General features: G+C 36.8%; 1 protein-coding gene and 1 long non-coding RNA gene across 4 annotated transcripts in view; one reads left to right on the top strand and one right to left on the bottom strand.

Annotated features, from left to right (window-relative positions):
• Simc1 (SUMO interacting motifs containing 1) overlaps positions 1-6,081 on the bottom strand; it is a 95,617-nt gene extending 89,536 nt beyond the window's left edge. Inside the window, exon 1 of the mRNA XM_048792300.1 lies at positions 5,935-6,081. Coding sequence (XP_048648257.1) covers positions 5,935-5,946 — 12 coding nt within the window. The 5' untranslated portion in view covers positions 5,947-6,081. The remainder of the gene's footprint in view (positions 1-5,934) is intronic.
• Positions 1-10,505, top strand: part of LOC125613001 — an 18,082-nt gene extending 7,577 nt beyond the window's left edge. Inside the window, exons 2-3 of one of the 3 annotated variants that reach the window (XR_007343516.1) lie at positions 2,647-2,764; positions 9,348-10,505. This is a non-coding gene — a long non-coding RNA (uncharacterized LOC125613001). The remainder of the gene's footprint in view (positions 1-2,646; positions 2,765-9,347) is intronic. The other 2 variants (XR_007343514.1, XR_007343515.1) reach the window with 2 other exon arrangements.
• The last annotated feature ends 6,776 nt before the right edge of the window (positions 10,506-17,281 follow it).

Below are 17,281 nucleotides of genomic sequence, written 5' to 3'. Positions count from 1 at the left end.
CCACCCCCAGGGCTGTTTGCCATTTTTTAGTAGTTATCAGTGGAATGTAAATGAATAGCTAACATTTATTCAGTAATTGATTCAACAAATCACCAAATAAAAAACACTTGGGATATTTACAATATTATTGTGCAGCTTTAAGCAATCAGGTACATATCTTTGTATTCTGGAGGACCAAATACTTATTCGAGTTAGATTTCTGATAGTACAATTGCTGATTTGAAGTAGAATTCTTTATCCAATGTTCAAAATAGCATTGTATGATGAGGGAAGTAAGAGAAAGAGAAACTAAAGTGGGGGACTACAAGGGCAAAAACAAGAGGAGCTAAATTGTTGCTTTTTTTTTTGAGAGAGAGAGTTTTTTAATATTTATTTTTTAGTTTTCTTCAGACACAACATCTTTGTTTGTATGTGGTGCTGGGGATTGAACCTGGGCCACACGCATGCCAGGCCAGCGCGCTACCTTTTGAGCCACATCCCCAGCCCCTAAATTGTTGCTCTTAATGCAGATCAGTTCTAAAATAGAGTTGAACAAGCAAGCTAACAGTATGATCTTATCATCCTCACTGCTTTCATCAATAAGCTTCTGAAAAATCCTGAATTTCCTTCTCTATTGACTGTCTGGACCTTGGGGGGTGTCTACAAATTTGGGTGTTAAGGAGGGAGTGGGGCTTAGTTCTGGCTCAGTGGTAGAGCGCTTGCCTAGCATGAGTGAGGCACTGGGTTCAACCCCCGGCACCACATTGAAATAAACAAATAAAATAAAGGTATTGTGTTCATCTACAATTAAAAATATATATTAAAAAAAGGGGGGGGGGAGGGAGAGAGAGAGAGAGAGAGAGAGAGAGATTGACTTAGTAATTTTCAAGTGAATAGTTGCATTAGAATAATTATGAGCACATGAATTATGAATCATTTTATGGCCATAGAATTTCAATGTTGGCTTTAAATTTCTGTTTCCACGTCTGAGTTTGTGCATAATATTTGGCACTTTGGTAGCTTATTAATTTAAATTGAATGGAGAGAGTGGGAGAATTGAGTCAGTTTACTTACATTGTTCATGGACAAGCAGAGCTAAAAAGAACCTACGCACAAAGCAGACTGTAGGAAGTGATTTGGGGGAGGATGAATTACACAAATCCTGTCTTTGTACATTAAAACTTGTTCATTAGCAATGTAGTAGAAAATCTGGAGTGAAATAGTTTTTTTACATTGCTGATTTCACTAATCATTAAATTGGGACACTGATTCAGGTCAAATTGCAATAATGATTACAATGCCAACCTTCATCTTACAGGATTTATTGAGGGTGACACAGCATTAAACCAGGCATTCCAAGATTGCTTAGGGGTGGCTTTGATGAAGTGTGAAGTCTGCCTTGAGCTAGCAGAGAATTGAAGTTATTAACACCATTTTGTAAACATAATTATCTTAACATTTTCTGTATTCATGTTACTGACAGGCAAAATGAAGTAGACAAAAATTTGATTTGTTCTCATTTGGTTTGCATTTATTTGACTCATAATGAGAGTATATATAAAATGTTAATCTATTTTTCTTTTTTCCAATGTTACTTTTTTGTGAAAGCAGATACCCAAGACAAAAAACTACTCCTCAAATTAAGTTGTCCATTGTCTTTGTTACCACTGAGTTCTGGATTAAAGGATATGTGTTTTATATCTGGATAGAAATTACCAGAAATTATGCAATAATTTTGTAATATTGCATATATTCCAATATTATTGCATAATATAACATTATGGTTAGAGATTTGATTTATACATTTCGCTTAACATATACTATATTTTGCTACTGTTTTTATTTTTATTTCTCTTTATGTTTTGCCTTATATACTCTGCTTTGACCAACCTATGTAAGGCGTGTCACTTGCCCTGTTATGTAAATCCACATACCTTCTCCATAATCATATAAACATTAACAGAGATATGTAGACCCATGATCATATACATATTAAAAAATATACAAAAACTATATAAAAGGTTGTGAATTTGTCATTCTCTGTTACAGAAGTGAAATGATAAATTATTCATATTTCTTCTAGGCCTTTTTTCTCCTTTAATCTATTATGGAGCCACCAGAACAATCATTACAGATCTAGCTTGACTTTTTTTTTTAATATTTTTTTAGTTGTAGTTGGACACAATATCTTTATTTTATTTATTTATTTTTATGTAGTGCTGAGGATTGAACCCAGTGCCTCGCACGTGTTAGGTGAGTGCTCTACCGCTGAGCCCCAGCCCCAGCCCCTTGACTTTTTAATAGTGATGCAGTTCTGTTGATCATTGATGTCCACATTAATTTGCCATCCCCCCACTGTGGTTTTCAAGTTTTTTTGATGTTACAAACAATGATATAATAAATAATCTCATAGATATGTCTTTAGATTGTTAAGACTAGTATCATTAGGTCAAAGGATATGTGTGGTTTTTGTTTTTGATGTATAAAGTGATATTACTCACTTTAAAAAGCAATGGGCCACATCATCCAGTATCAAGGTGCAGACCTTATTTGGATCTTAATTCAGAAACTATAGAGATAAGAAGTCTGACATTTATAAGACATTTGGAAATTTGAACTCTGATGAGGTATTTCATTAAATTAAGGAATTTTTATGATTGTTTTTAGGTATGATAATGGTATCTCTACCAAAATTTTTACAGATGAAGCAATTTGTTTCAGAAAATTACTGGAGAGAGAGAGAAGTCAATGGAAGCAAGGATGAAGTAAAAAGTGGACATGAATTGTGAGTTGCTGAAATTGGTTTATCAGGAGTCCATTATACCATTGTCTTCTCTCTTTCTCTCTCTCTCTCTCTCTTTGGTACCAGGATTGAACCCAGTGGCGCTTTACCAATGAGCCACATCCTAGCCCTTTTTAAATATTTTATTTAGGGACAGGATCTCATGGAGTTGCTTTGCTGAGAGCCATAGCCAAGTCCGAATGACTCATGGCATTTTTGCCAGAACGGAGTGGTTGAGAGGTGACGCCAGCAAGCCATTGAGATGATAATGGTTATGTTAAGCTGTGTATATTAGACCCCTGCTGTCCGCCTCGGCCTGCTACTTTGTAGTTTGTCATTTTTTCAAAAAGTTAGACATTAAATCATCATATGATCCCCCAATTTTACTCCCTGACATCTGCCCCAGATAATTGAAAGCAGGGACTTGGTCAGATAATGGTTTGCTGATCTTCACAGCAGCAATTCTTATAATAAACAAAAGGTAGAAATTACTCAAATGTCTATCAGCAGATGGATTTTATCTTAAATGAGGTATATACTCATACAATAGATATTCCAGCATGAAAAAGAGTGAAATACCGATATGTGTCACAATGTGGATGAACCTTGAAAACATTGTGATAAGTGAAATAAGCCAAACACAAAAGGACAGATATTGAATGATTCCACTTATATGAGATACTTGGAACAGGCAAATTCATAGAGACAAAAATAGAATAGAGGTGCCTAGGAGTTCTAGGAGGGGAGAATGGAGAATTGTCTAATGCAAGCAGAGTTTTTGTTTGAGATGATAGAACATTATGGAAATGAATAGTGGTGATAGTTATACAACATTGTCTATGTACTAGTGTCACTAAATTGTATACTTAAAAATAGATATAATGGAAAATTTCTTATGCATATTTTACCACAATAAAAATGATATGTGAATATTTTCCTTTCATAAAAAAATTAAACACATTATAGACAAAGGTAAAGGTCCCTTTGTCCATCTCCCCAATCCTAATGGCCAGTTCTTCCTCTTCAGTGCTTCTGTGTTTATTCCTCCAGAACCTTTTNATAAAAGTTGTACATATTAATGGGGTACCATGTAATATTTTAATACATGTATATGTTATATAATGTTTAGATCAGGTTCTTTCTCTTTTTAATGGCTGCATTAAAAAAGCCATTGGTTAATGTATGCCACAATTTATTTAACCAGTTCACTATGATAAATATTTTGGTTGTTTCTAGGATTTTGCTTATTTATTTCTATAATGTTAGGAGAACAGTTTTTACTTAAACAAGTCTTGCCAGTATATCTGTAAGGTCCTTGCTGGATGACCATCTTAAGTGACAGCCACCATTTTAAGAAACAGTATTGCTTTCCCACCCAAGGGCCTTTCTGAGAAAGGCTCACCACTCCCTTATACCAACTCAACCTTTCGTTGTTAGGACCCACCTGGCTCTAATCTCTGAGCCTGCTCCAATAAAGTCCCTAACCCCAAGCTACTTTGGAGTTCTCGCTACTTTGGAGTTCTCGCAAGGATTCCTGGAGAGTTTCCATTGGTTGGGGAAGTGCTGGAGGCGGGATTTCCGGTTGGTATGTGGTTCCTGGAGGAGCCGTGTGGCGTTGGGGAGATTTCCCGGGGAGCGTGTGTGGAGTGTGCTGGTGGAGTTCAGAAATAAAGTTTGTTCCTGCTTCAGTGGCTCATGATTTGTGCCCAGCCAGACTGCAGCATTGCTTAGTACCTGGCTTTTGCTAAGGCAGGCTTTGAACTCACGATCTTTCTGCCTCAGCCTCCCAAGCTGCAATACACCTGGCCATTGTCTTCTTTTGTAAATATTTGAAATTCTTCAGAATAAAAAAGAATTGTTTTGAGCCATTATGCCTGACTCCAAAAAATAATGTTTAAAAACTGTTTGATGACCACCATGTAAGGCATGTGTTCACTTATATCTTTAGTGTATGAGAAAACTCATTTCCCTATATTTCCTCTAGTGCTGGGTGTTAGTGCTGTTTAATTTTTGTCAATATCATGTTTGCAAAAAGGCATTTGTTGCTGTAATTTGCATTTACTTTACCACCAGTGAAGCTGACTATCTTGAGATGAGGTCAAGCTTCCTTTTTTGGCAGGTGGCTGCCAGGCCACAGTGTTTCTAAATGTTACCACCTAGGGGTGCTGGGGTCCTTGTCTCCCTTCAGCAAAGAATTGAAGAATAAAACACATAGGTAGCAAGCAAGCAGCAGGTTTATTGCAAAAGCGTCAGAAACAGTCTTCTTCAAAGGGAAGGAGACCCAGAGCTGGGAATCTGGTGGGGAAATTTTGACTTGTTCTTTTTAAGGTCTCTGGACTTTCTTCCTTATCCCCCTTCTGTCCATGCTTTCCTCACTATTATGGATTGGGGCCCCAGTGTCCAGGCATCTGTTCTAATTTTTCTATTGTATCCCCCACTTAGGAGTACAAATATGGAAATGTCTGTCTGATTGGATCCCCTCCTGTGTCCACAAGCACATTCTTTAAGCAGGAAGTTGACCTCCTTAGAAGACCCTCTCCATGCTTCTTTGTTCTGGCCCTGTCCCCAACTTCCTCAATCACCGTCTTGCCCTGGCTGCCTACACCCTTCTACATCTCCCTCATAAATGAACATAAAGAATAGTTTCTAGAATATAAAGATGTAGAAAGGCCACTCGGTGACCATGTTTGGAATGACATAGAGACAAAACCACTTGGCAACTACATGAACAATAAAACATCTTCCACTTCTGACTGAACCAAGTGACTGAGTTGGTAAAAGCAATGACAATTTTAGGCTTGCTTTAATCCTCTGACCTCTTAGATTGAAATTACTAAAGTATCCAGCCACTGAATTAGCCCAGTTTATTGACAACTTTCCATCCCAACTAATCCCTAGTTCTTTAACTTTTCTTGGAATAATCCAGCACACAAGCCAAATCCTGTGAGCAGCCGCTTCCAGTGTCCTCTTGCTCAGCCTCTGGAGTACTTAATAATTACTTGGAAGCAGTTGTCTTTAAATGCAAGCATATATTCAATCACACCAATCATCAAACACAAACAATTAATGCAAAAAGTGTTGGTTATGCTGGAGCACCCCAATTAATGTATACCAATTAAATACAACAAGCAGCAAATCACACAATCCTAGGGAAACCACAAGCCCTAAAGTACCTCTGATGCCATGCGACTTCTCTTAGCCGAAGAGCTGAAGTTGTCATTTTCTGGTGGTTCTCTCCAGCGGAAGGTGGAATGTCAAGGAATGGTGGGTTGGTCTGGGGACTGACAGCAAGGTGGCCAGTCTTATTGATGTCCTCAGAGCAAAGCTCTTTGATGTCACAGGACAAGCAGTTTACATACAGTTCCAAGTTGTGCTCATTATTATCACACTCCAGTGTTGTTCTGTCTCTAGATGATGGTCCTTATCAATTGTGTCCAGTCATGACTAAGCATGTCTGTGGCTGCTGTTCCTTAGAGCCAGCAACTTAGTGAGTGCAGCATGCCCCAGCATGTCTATGGCAGATGCTCCCTACAAGAGGTAAATCAACTATATTTTACTATAGATATTGTTTCTGGTGGCCTTCAATTGGTGGTTTTGAAATGATGTATTTTGAAAGTTTATTTTTCATTTGATTTTCCTCTTTTGGGGAACACTTTTTCATTTTTAATGGGTAGATCTGTAAATTTCCCTTTTGTTTATGAGTCAATTTCATTTTTTACCTTCCACATTCTTCTCTAGGAGCCATAAGTATTACTTCTTAGTCAGAAGAGATTAAAAAATAAGAGTTCCCATTTAGGTTAGATCACTCCAAGTTTGATGACATTAGCAAGAATTTTCAGGTTTTTGTTAATTCACCAATAAGGCTGCAGGTGATGAGGTTGGGGGTAGTTTCTGAGCTAAATTGGATCTATTTGGTAGAGACTCTTCTGGATCTTTCTTTTTTCTTTTTCTTTTATTTTTTATTCTAATTTGTTATATATGACTTCTGCTTCTTTCTTGACCACCAAATCTAGTTTACTGAGGTTGAGAAGGGTGTGTGTGTGTGTGTGTGTGTGTGTGTTTACCATATATTGTTCATTAGATAGTGAAGGAAAAAAGTTGTTCTAATGCAATTTTATTTCATCATCCTGTAAATCTGATATTTCTATAATAATTCTGCTGTGAGATATATAAAAAATTCAATAATTCTTTGTTAATAGTTATTTTATTGATATAAAATATTACTATTTATCCTTTTTGTGCTTTTCATCTTATTTTACTGTTACATTAATATTGTAACACATACAACATATCCTTTGTTTGGTGTACTGGGAAAATATTTTGATGTTTTAAGTCCTTGTGTTTTTATCCAATATGTGGCTCTGACTTCATTCAGAACTAGATTGAATCATCCCTCTCCTTAAGGGAGATGGCATAATAGAATCAGAATACAAAAGAGGCAAATTCTTGGCTTATGAATTTTAAAACTGGGCCCAAGTGTAAGACAGTCTGAGTCAGTTTCTTCTCCCTCACTTGGGGGAAGAGAAGAATCAGGTCATGTTGTTTGTCCATTTTCTTAAATGTTACTCCTCTCTCTTGTAGAGTATAGGGTTTATCACTTTTGGTGTTAAGAGTTTTGCTCAAATATTTTGTTCTTTTTTGGGGGGCATTCATCTTAATTTTTGAAGTTCCATGTCAGTGCACATGTGAGTGCTGGCTTTCGTTATCACACCTTATTGCCAGTAATTTCAGGAAGAGTTTGGACTTGCTGCTAATTGAGGTATGTTAGTGTCCAGTCTTCTGGAACCAGGGACCAACACATTGCGGAGAACACCACATTGCAGAGTCTCTTGGGGCTCAGGTACTTATATTCTCTCTCATCTACCTAGAGGTAGATGCCTCTGCTGCCAGTGGCTTGGCAAAAACTGGGGAGTTTCTAATGAAACTGCTTATAGCAACTTTTCTCCCTCAATTATGTAATGAAATGAGCAATATATGGTAAACACACACACACACACACACACACACACACACCTTCTCAACATCAGCAAACTATATTGATGGTAAAAAAAAAAAAAAAAAAGAACCTAAAGAGTCTACCTACAACAGACAGAAAGGACCAATTTAGCTCAGAAACTACCCCCACCTTCACTGCCCAGTAATGCTTCTGTGAACATTTTTGTGCAGTCTGTGTGGATACGTCATCTCATTTTTCTTGCCCAATGTGAAGGAGGAGATGAACCCCTGATTGGCAAAGAGTGCAGAAGGTAGTCCTCAGTTCTCCTGGTAACAATAAATAGTAATAAATTTGGAGACAGCATTGTCTCCTTTGTTGTTCTCTGCTTAGAGATGGCCCACTCTCTTGAGAGTGCATATAAATAATAGCAACAATAATTTTTATCAGCTGAAGGGTGTCCTTATTGGATAACTATGTAATCACAGTATACAATTCACCTGGCTTGTGAATTTTAAAAATATGCAATTTTTGAAAGATCTCTTTCTTTGGGGTGGAGTAGGAGTTGCATTACTTCTGTTTTCTACACATAGTGAGACTTTACTAATATTTTAAGTAATAACTAGTGACACTACTTCAAATGTGTGTCATTTTAATTCAAACATAAAGTAACAGTATATTCTGCCTTCATTATGAAATTAGAATAAAAAATATTAATTGGGGAAATAAACATGGAAAAACCAACTTTACATGTTTAGAAGAGTCTGAAAGCACTGAATACATTCACAAACGATTGGTACAAGTGAATTGGTATTAACATCTATACATTTGCAGGACTCACGAATTTTTCTGAGTGGAGCAGTCTCAAATCATATAGGGATAAATTGCAGGAGGAGTCTATAATATAGTTTGGGGAGGGCAACATAATGGGCAATTACATGATTTTGGAGAAAAATAATCCAAATGCTTCATAAATAATATGTTAAATTTCCAGGTATCTGTTATGAGAATTTGTTGAATGAAATGAAAAAGACTTTTACAGTATATTCATGTTTGCAATCCTGTGCCTCCATTAAAAAATAAGGGAGATATACATTTCTACATGTTTTGTCATGACACAACTCCCAGGATTTATGTTTCAAGAAAAAAGTAAGGTACACAACAGTATGTACACTATGTTACCATCTCTGAGTATGTGCACCCACACATCTATAGTAGAAGGATTTCTCTGCAGGATTGTCAAATCCTCAGGTTGTGGCTCAGTGGCAAAGTGTTGCCTCACACATGTGAGGCACTGGGTTCTATTCTCAGCACCACATAAAAATAAATAAACAAAATTAAAAAAAATATGGCAGCAATGCTGTCTCTGGGGAAAACTGATTAACTGGGTAATGGGAACGGAAGGGAGACCCATTTTAATGGAATGTGATTCTGTTTTACTTGACTTTGTCTCTTGAAAAACAAGGAACTTTGCATTCCTTTCCTTCTGTAAATGTAAGACCAAAGTCAATGAAACAATTGTTTGGAGTTGTTTAGAGTTGTTAAACAAATTGTTTGGAGTTGTTAAACAAATCATGATTTTATTGACTTATTTTAATGGAGTTGCTGGCAGGATAGAATATAAGCCTGGACATGCTATCTTCTTTTCACCAGAAATGGCAAAACTGCTTGATCCTGGGATGAATATGGAGGAAAGCAGAGAATACATAGGAAGAAAGCAAGACATTCTGAAGATACCATTTGAACATGTGGATCCAGCAATGCCTGACTGACTGGACTCATTCCTGGACTTTATAATCCTTTAAGCTAATAAATGTCCTTTTGCGATAAACCAGTTGGAAATGGGTTTCTGTCACTTACAAATGTAAATACACATGGGGTACTGCCCTGACATTGCATTTCCATGGGATTTTTACGTAAGTGTGCAATATTGCTTAGCCCTTTCTGATTTTCCCATATCTTTTCTTTTAAAAATACTTTATTTTGAAAAATGTCAAACTTAAAATCGTGCTGCAACTTATAAGTATGGAACAATGAAATTTCATATATCCTTCATCTAGAATCATCAGTTAATATTTTAAAAATAGTTGCCTCAAATGTTTTGTTGTTGTTATTATATTTTGTTGTTATTATATTTGTTGAATCATTTGAGAATTCGTTATAGACATTATGAATTCTTACCCCTAATTGTAAACATGTAACTCCTAAAAGTAAGAACATTCTCTTATCAATACAGTATCAAACTCATGAAAATTAACTTTGATACAATATTACCATCTACTATACAACTCATGTTCCAATTTTTCCAATTGTCCTTTTTAAAAGTTGAATGCTTGCCTCGCACGTGCAAGGCCCTGGGTTCGATCTTCAGCATCACATAAAAATAAATAAATAAAATAAAGGTATTGTGTCCAATTACAACTAAAAAATAAATACTAAAAAAGTTTTTTTAAAAAAAATACAGTTGGAGAAAATACATGAAATTTATCATGTGTGAATTTCATCTCAATAAAACATTGTAAAAGTCAATAATCATTAGGAGTAAGGCTGTGGTGAGCATTGTCCTGCCATGCGGATCATTTCTGAAATTCTGTGTTCCTGTGATGCAGTGATGCTCATCCACTGTTCTGTGGCCTGCTCATCTTCCCAGCAGAATGCTCTGGCTTCTTGTGGCAATGGTTTCCAAGCTCCTCTCAGTCATTTTAATGGTCATTTAGAATTCCATTAAATATCCCAGAATATGCTTAACTGTTTCCAACTAGTAGGTGGTTTGTACTCTTCACACCATAATAAAGAGTGCTATGATGATTATCCTTTATGAACTCATTTCTTTATGCAAATAATCATCCTTTGGTGTAGGTACATGGAAGTGGGATTTCTGGGTTTAGAAGTGTTTACATTTTGGCAGTTCCATGGTGTAATGGTGAGCACTCTGCACTCTGAATCAAGAAGTGTTTACATTTTGTTTCAGACGAACCACCTGGCAGAAAGGTTATTTCAGTGTTTGCTCCGGCGTTAGTTCAGCATATATGTTTTTCCCATGACGTCTTTGTGCAAATTTCTTTTGATTATCTACCTTACCTAGTACATGTGAAAAAAATTATTCAATTCACATGCAACCTCTCAGGAATGTATCAAATATGTCTGTACTACTTTTTCTAAACAGGTAATAGTATGAGTCTATAACTCAGAATCTTGTAAACCTTTTAGTATATTTAAAAATATTTTCCTGTATGTGTAGCTTTATGCAGTTATCATATCATAAATCCAGCTTTGTATATTTCATTTTTTACTTAACATACTGTAAACATTTTTCTATTTTAATCTTCATTCTAATATTTAAAAAGAAGACAGCTAAAGGGGGAAGACATATATTATTTCAATGAGCTATATAAAATTTTTTGGGGAAAATCTATTTGTGAGGCAGTGTGGTTTAGTGGAAAGAATTATGGCTTTGGAGAAAACAGAATTGTGTTCAGAATACTGGCTTCCCCTGCAAGGTGTGACATTCATTTAAGTCACTTATTTATTATTTATACAGTGAGGGTTACACTTGGTGTCTTACCAAAATACTAATGAAAGTGTGTCATCCCTGGAGAAAAGAAGACAGTAAAACACCATGTCCCTGAAATACCACTCTGTGTCCCCCAAAATCTGGATAAGTCAAGGGAACAAGAGAGTGAGTCTGGGGTAGAATGTCTAGATAAATATGATCTTGAAGGACACTGATTTTCTCTCATGTATGCAGGAAATTAGGGCAAGTTAATGTTATCTGCTAGGGAGCTATTTTCTTGCATGTGCCCCAAGTTCTTTGGAATGTTGGGCATACAATGGGACAAAGCAAGTTAAGCTAGTGATGTCACTGATTCTGTAGCCTGATTTATGAAACCCCTCTTTCTGTGGTAACTGCTCTAGAATGGAGGGAACTATAGAGAGGGTAAGTGGCACCCATTCAATCTACTGCCACTGGGGACAGAGATGCTATTTATCTGGTGAAGCACCATGAGAGATGAGGTGACATTTTCTAGCATGTTCCCACTCGACTTTGTGGAGTAATGTCATGAGGGATGGAAGTATTACTTGGTGGAGCACAGTGAGGGACAGAAATCCTACCTGTTCAGCCTGTCATCACTGGACCTTTTGTAAACATTTTTCAATAAACCTGTGTCTTGCACACTGTCTCTGAGTACTTCCTTTGGTCTCTGGGCAACCTATCCCACTGCCCTAGCACAATTGGATTGTGAATAATATAAAGGAGATTTAAAAATGACACAAATACATGTGAAGACATAATCTGTTCATTGACTAGAAGACCCACTATTGTGAATTCTTCCAAGTGGACCTAAAGATTTAAGGTGGTCCCATTGAAAATTCCAGAAGGCTTCTTTGCAGATACTACTGATTCTAAAATTTGTACATAAAGGAACGAGAAAGCCAAAATAATTTTGAAAATGAACCAAGTTTGAGGACTTTCACTAGCTGATTTTAAGACATAGTATAAAGTAAGGTTGTCAAGTCAGTGTGATGTTGGCAAAAGGATAGATCTATAGACAAATGAAATATATACATAATATAAAATCTAGAAACAGACCTTTGCAAGTAGGGTCAGCTGATTTGCAACAAAGGGGCAATGACAATAAACAAAGGACAGTCTTCTAAACAGTAGGGGCTGGAAATATCCATACGCAAAATTTTGAACCTCAACCCACATCTCATCTTTCATATTAGATCCAAAAAAATGAACTCATTTGGATGATAGACCTAAGTGTAAAACATAAAATTATAAAACTCTTGGAAGAAAACCTAAGAGAATATCTTTAGATAGTGAAGCAGATTTCTTAGATCTGATACCAGAAGCATGATCCATAAAGACAAAATTTATATATTGCGCCTACTCAGAATTAAAACCTTTTTGTTACACAAAGAGCACTGCAAAGAGAATAGAAAGCTAGTCTCATTTTGGGAGAAAATATTTATAAACCACACATAAAATAAAGCACTTGTATTTAAAGCATATAAGGAAAACTTAAAAATCAACAAAACTTAACCTTAAAACTGAGCAAAAGATGTGAACAGACTTTTCACCATAGAAAATATAAAGATGGCAGATAAGCATGAAAAGATGCTCCACATCATTAGTAATTAGGAAAACGCAAATTAAAACCATAATGAAGTATCATTACATACTCATTAGAACGGCTAAATTAAAAAAATACTGACAATACCAAGTGCTGATTAGCATGGAGAATAACTGAAACTCTCGTACTTTTCTAGTAGGAATTCAAATTATACAGCCACTTTGGAAATCAGCTTGGCAGCTTCTTAAACATACATTTACCAAATGATCCAGCAATCTCATTTCTAGGAATTTATCCTGGGGAAATGAAAACTTCTATTCTCCCATTGATGGATATGTGTACAGCAGTGTATAATCATCAAAAACTAGAAATCATCCAACTATCTGTTAACAAGTGAATGGGTAGATAAACTGCGGTACATCCACACAGTGGAACACTACTAGGCAATAAAAAGCAATAAATTTTTGAGGCACACAGCAACATGAATGAATTCAGATGCATTATGTTAAGTGAAAGAACCCTGTATCAAACACAATACTGTTTCATTAAATCACTTTCTAGAAAAGGAAAAAATATAGAAATAGAGACCAGATTGGTGGTTGCCAAGAGTTGAACTAGGGTTTGAATAGAAATGATCAACCACAAGGAAATTCTTTTCCTGGTTAGATTTTTTTCTATATTCTTTCTGTGGTTATGTTATAATGATATCATAGAGCTATGCATGAAAAAGAGAAGATTTTACTATTTTGCAACTAAAAATTAAAAATAATTCCCGCTTGGTGGGTTATCACTGGCATTCAATAATGTTTACTCCATCTGATTCATAAGTGGCACTCAAAAAACAGTAACTGCTGTTACTATTTTTCCAGGGAGTATAGAACAGAGGTTCCAAACACATTCAGATCCTGCTCTGCCACCTTCTGGTTCGACTTTTCTGTGCCTCAGTGTTCTCTGTAAAATGCATAAGTACACCTATCCTATTTTGTTATTAAGCAGATTAAGTGAGTTAATATAGGTAAGAACTTAATAAATGTTGGCTCTTATTTATAACATCATTTATTGGTTTCTGTATACTGTAAGTCATATGTTGCCAACTGCTGAGAGTCACAGCTGAGTCGGAATGGCCCCTGGCATTTTGCCAATAGTATTGTTTGAGAGGCAAGCCATTAAGATGATGCTGGATTGATTCGGTTGTATATTACACCTTTACTGTCCGCCTCAGCCTGCTACTTTGGAGTTCTCACGCTACTTTGGAGTTCTCGTGGGGATTCCCGGAGAGTTCCCATTGGTTGGGGAAGTGCGGGAGAAGGGATTTCCGGAGGAGGGATTTCCCATCGTTGGTTCCTGGAGGAACCAAGTGGCGTTTGGGAGAGTTCCCCGGGGAGCATGTGTGGAGTGTGCTGGTGGAGTTCAGAAATAAAGTTTGTTCCTGCTTCAGTGGCTTGTGATTTGTGCTCAGCCAGACTGCGGCAGCCAACAAGAGGGATATGTTCTGAGATATCTTCCAACAAATGTGTCGTTAGGTGATTTTGTTGTGCAAACATCACAGAGTGTACTTTGGAAAGTGTAGATTGGAATAGCCTACTACACTTCTAGGTTATGGGGTACAGCCACTGAATATACGATTGTATATTGTCATTGACAATACATGACTGTATTGATTTCTATGGAGACAAGTTAGGGGGGTTGTGGTGTGTGTCCCTGACTTCAGAATGAGTAGACACCTTGGAAGGCTTTTGTAGGAATCTGCCTCTGCTTTTATTTTTGCTAGTATTGGGGATTGAGCCCAGGGGGCTACACCTCTAAGCTACATCCTCAGCCCTATCTAGAATTTTTTTTTTGACAGGTTCTTGCTAAATTGTGTTCTTGCTAATTGCAATCCTCCTGCCTTAGACTCCTGACTAGCTGGGATCACAGGAGTGTAACGCTGCACCCAGCAGCTAATTCTTTTTAAAAAAGGATCTCAGCTCCTCAGGAAAGCATTTATTCATTCTTTTTTTTTTTCAAAAGAAATGACTCATGTAGGGATTTTTCTATATGAACAATATAATTTTAGTGTATTTTGTCATAAAAAAGAAAACCAAAATATACATAAGAGAAATTGGAATAAAAGTTTGGAAAGGCAAGAAAGCAAAAATAAAATAAAAATCATCCACAATCATAGCTCTGAGTTAACCATTGCATTTGGTGTATGTCTTTTCAGGACTTATCCCTATGTTCATATTTGCACATAGAAATACATATTACTTTGTTTTAATGAAAATATTTTGAGGGATACGCAAAGCAAGTCTGACAAGATAAATTGTATGAAATGCTCAACACAATGTTACAATCAATGCTAGAGGCAAATTGTAAGTTAAAAACCCAGTAAGTGTTAATAGATCATTTTCATCTATTGGGCATGACTAAGGCCTGGCACTGTAATAGACACTTTGTATAAGCTGCTACTCAGGTTTTGCAACAGTCCTCTCTCAGACTAGGTTACCACCATATTATAACTTTTGGGAATACAATCCTACATGGCTTCTATTGCACTGGTTTACTCTGTCTCTGCAACTATTGCCATTCCTACTTTGACAGATGAGCAAATCTTAGCTACCTTATCTGTAACCTGGATGAGGGACAGATGGAGCCAGGTCTTCAATCTCAAAGTACTGACTTTGCTCCTGCCCCAAGAGCAGTACCCTCCTGAAGATGCTGCCTACCATCTTGCAATTACTTTTTGTTGGCAGAATATTGCTATTCAAATGCTTGGAGAGCTCTTTTTCCTATGATTTCTGTGAAAACTCAATGAGAGTGAGCTTAGAGGTAGTAGTTCTTTTTTTTTATAATCATCTGCCAGTGTAATGGCTACTGTTGCTCCATTTCTGTATATATACCCCTTGGCATTGTGACCAAATAAATGATAAATCCAATTATTGTTGATCTATAATCTTATTAACCACTCATATTGACTCCTTTTTTAATTCTTATTTTTTTTAGTTGTTGATGGACCTTTATTTTTTTAAATTTATTTATATGTGGTGCTGAGAATCGAACCCAGTGACTCATGCATGCTAGGCAAGCGCTCTGCTGCTGAGCCACAATACCAGCCCCTCATATTGACTCTTAATTTCTCCTCTGGTTGTAAAAATGTAGCAAACCTCACCACTTATGACTTAAATAGAAGAGATTCATTATTTTTAACAAAGGATGATTATAGTAATAGGATAACCGTTAATACATAGGTCAGAGCAGAAAGCTCTAGCTTGTGCTAGCCTCAGCTGCAAGATTCATATTCTATGACCCTTCTTTCCCTGGCTACATAGTCCTAGATGGCTGGATATCCAGTCATACATAGAAAGAAGCCAGGAATGGGAGTTTTGACCTTGGGACTCTGATAGGGGCATATGGTGACTCAGATTCAGAGCTCTATGGTTTGGTATGTTCTCTAATTTCTGCAGGGTTGTACATGGGCAATTTTAAATTGCCAGTCCAGATGTATCATACAGTTTCTCTCTAAATGCCAGTGAGCTAGGTGGAGTGATGAGGTCACTTTGGGACCAGTAATTCAGTTGATATGGAAAAGCTCAGGCTGTTTCAATGCAATGTTGATTGCCATTACACTTGGTATTAGTTCATTTTCTGTTTACATAATGAAATATCTGAGTCTGGGTAGCTGATACAGAGGTTTATTTAGTTCACAGTTTTGGAGGCAGAAAATTTAAACAGCCTAACACTGGAGTGCATGCAAGAGGGATCATGTCGTGAGACAGGAAGCCAGTGAGCAATTCAGGGGTCAGGTTTGCTTTTTTCTACTTTTTCAGAATAATCCACTCTCGATAACAAACCAGAGTCCCATAAGAACCACATCAGTTCCTTCTGAGGGTGTCACCCCAATAATCCAATGACCTCCTGAAGCAGAACAGAAGAGACTGGACGCCCGAGGAATTTTCAGAAAGCAGGTTTATTGACTGCAGTTGGTCCTGAGAGGACTATTACCTAAAACATTCTCTGGGCAGAGATTCTGGAAATTCTTTCAACTTTATACCCAGTGGGAGGAGAGACTTGGAGGTTTACATTTTTTTAGGAGTCTACATGAAAGTAAATTTTTTCTTTCTTTGAGTTCCTAGAAAGTGCTTTTTTTTTTCTTGTCTCATTTTACACATTTTACTACAAAAGCAGGAGTAACATGAAGTTCACAGTTGAGCTTAACTTTTGCAAGAGAGAGCAATAGGAAATAAAAAGTCTAATCACAATGAGCTTTTTTACAGAAATGTTTGCTGATATTCTGTTAATGAGATCAGTTATGGTGAGAGTCTCTGGAGAAGCTTAATTAAGATTCATTGGTGGAGCAGGGGCGCTACTACACTCCCACTGGGACCCAACTCCTAAAGAGCTTAGCACCTCCTAACACTACCACACTGGGGACCAAATTTCCAACACATGAACCTTTTGGGGAACAAATCACATTCAAACCATAGCACAATCCATACTGAGAGACAGCTCAGATTACAGTGTCATACAAAG

Source organism: Marmota marmota, unplaced genomic scaffold (assembly GCF_001458135.2).
Source record: "Marmota marmota marmota unplaced genomic scaffold, marMar, whole genome shotgun sequence".
NCBI lineage: Eukaryota > Metazoa > Chordata > Mammalia > Rodentia > Sciuridae > Marmota > Marmota marmota.
The sequence above is the reverse complement of the archived record's forward strand: the minus strand, read 5'-3'. Positions and strand labels throughout refer to the sequence as shown.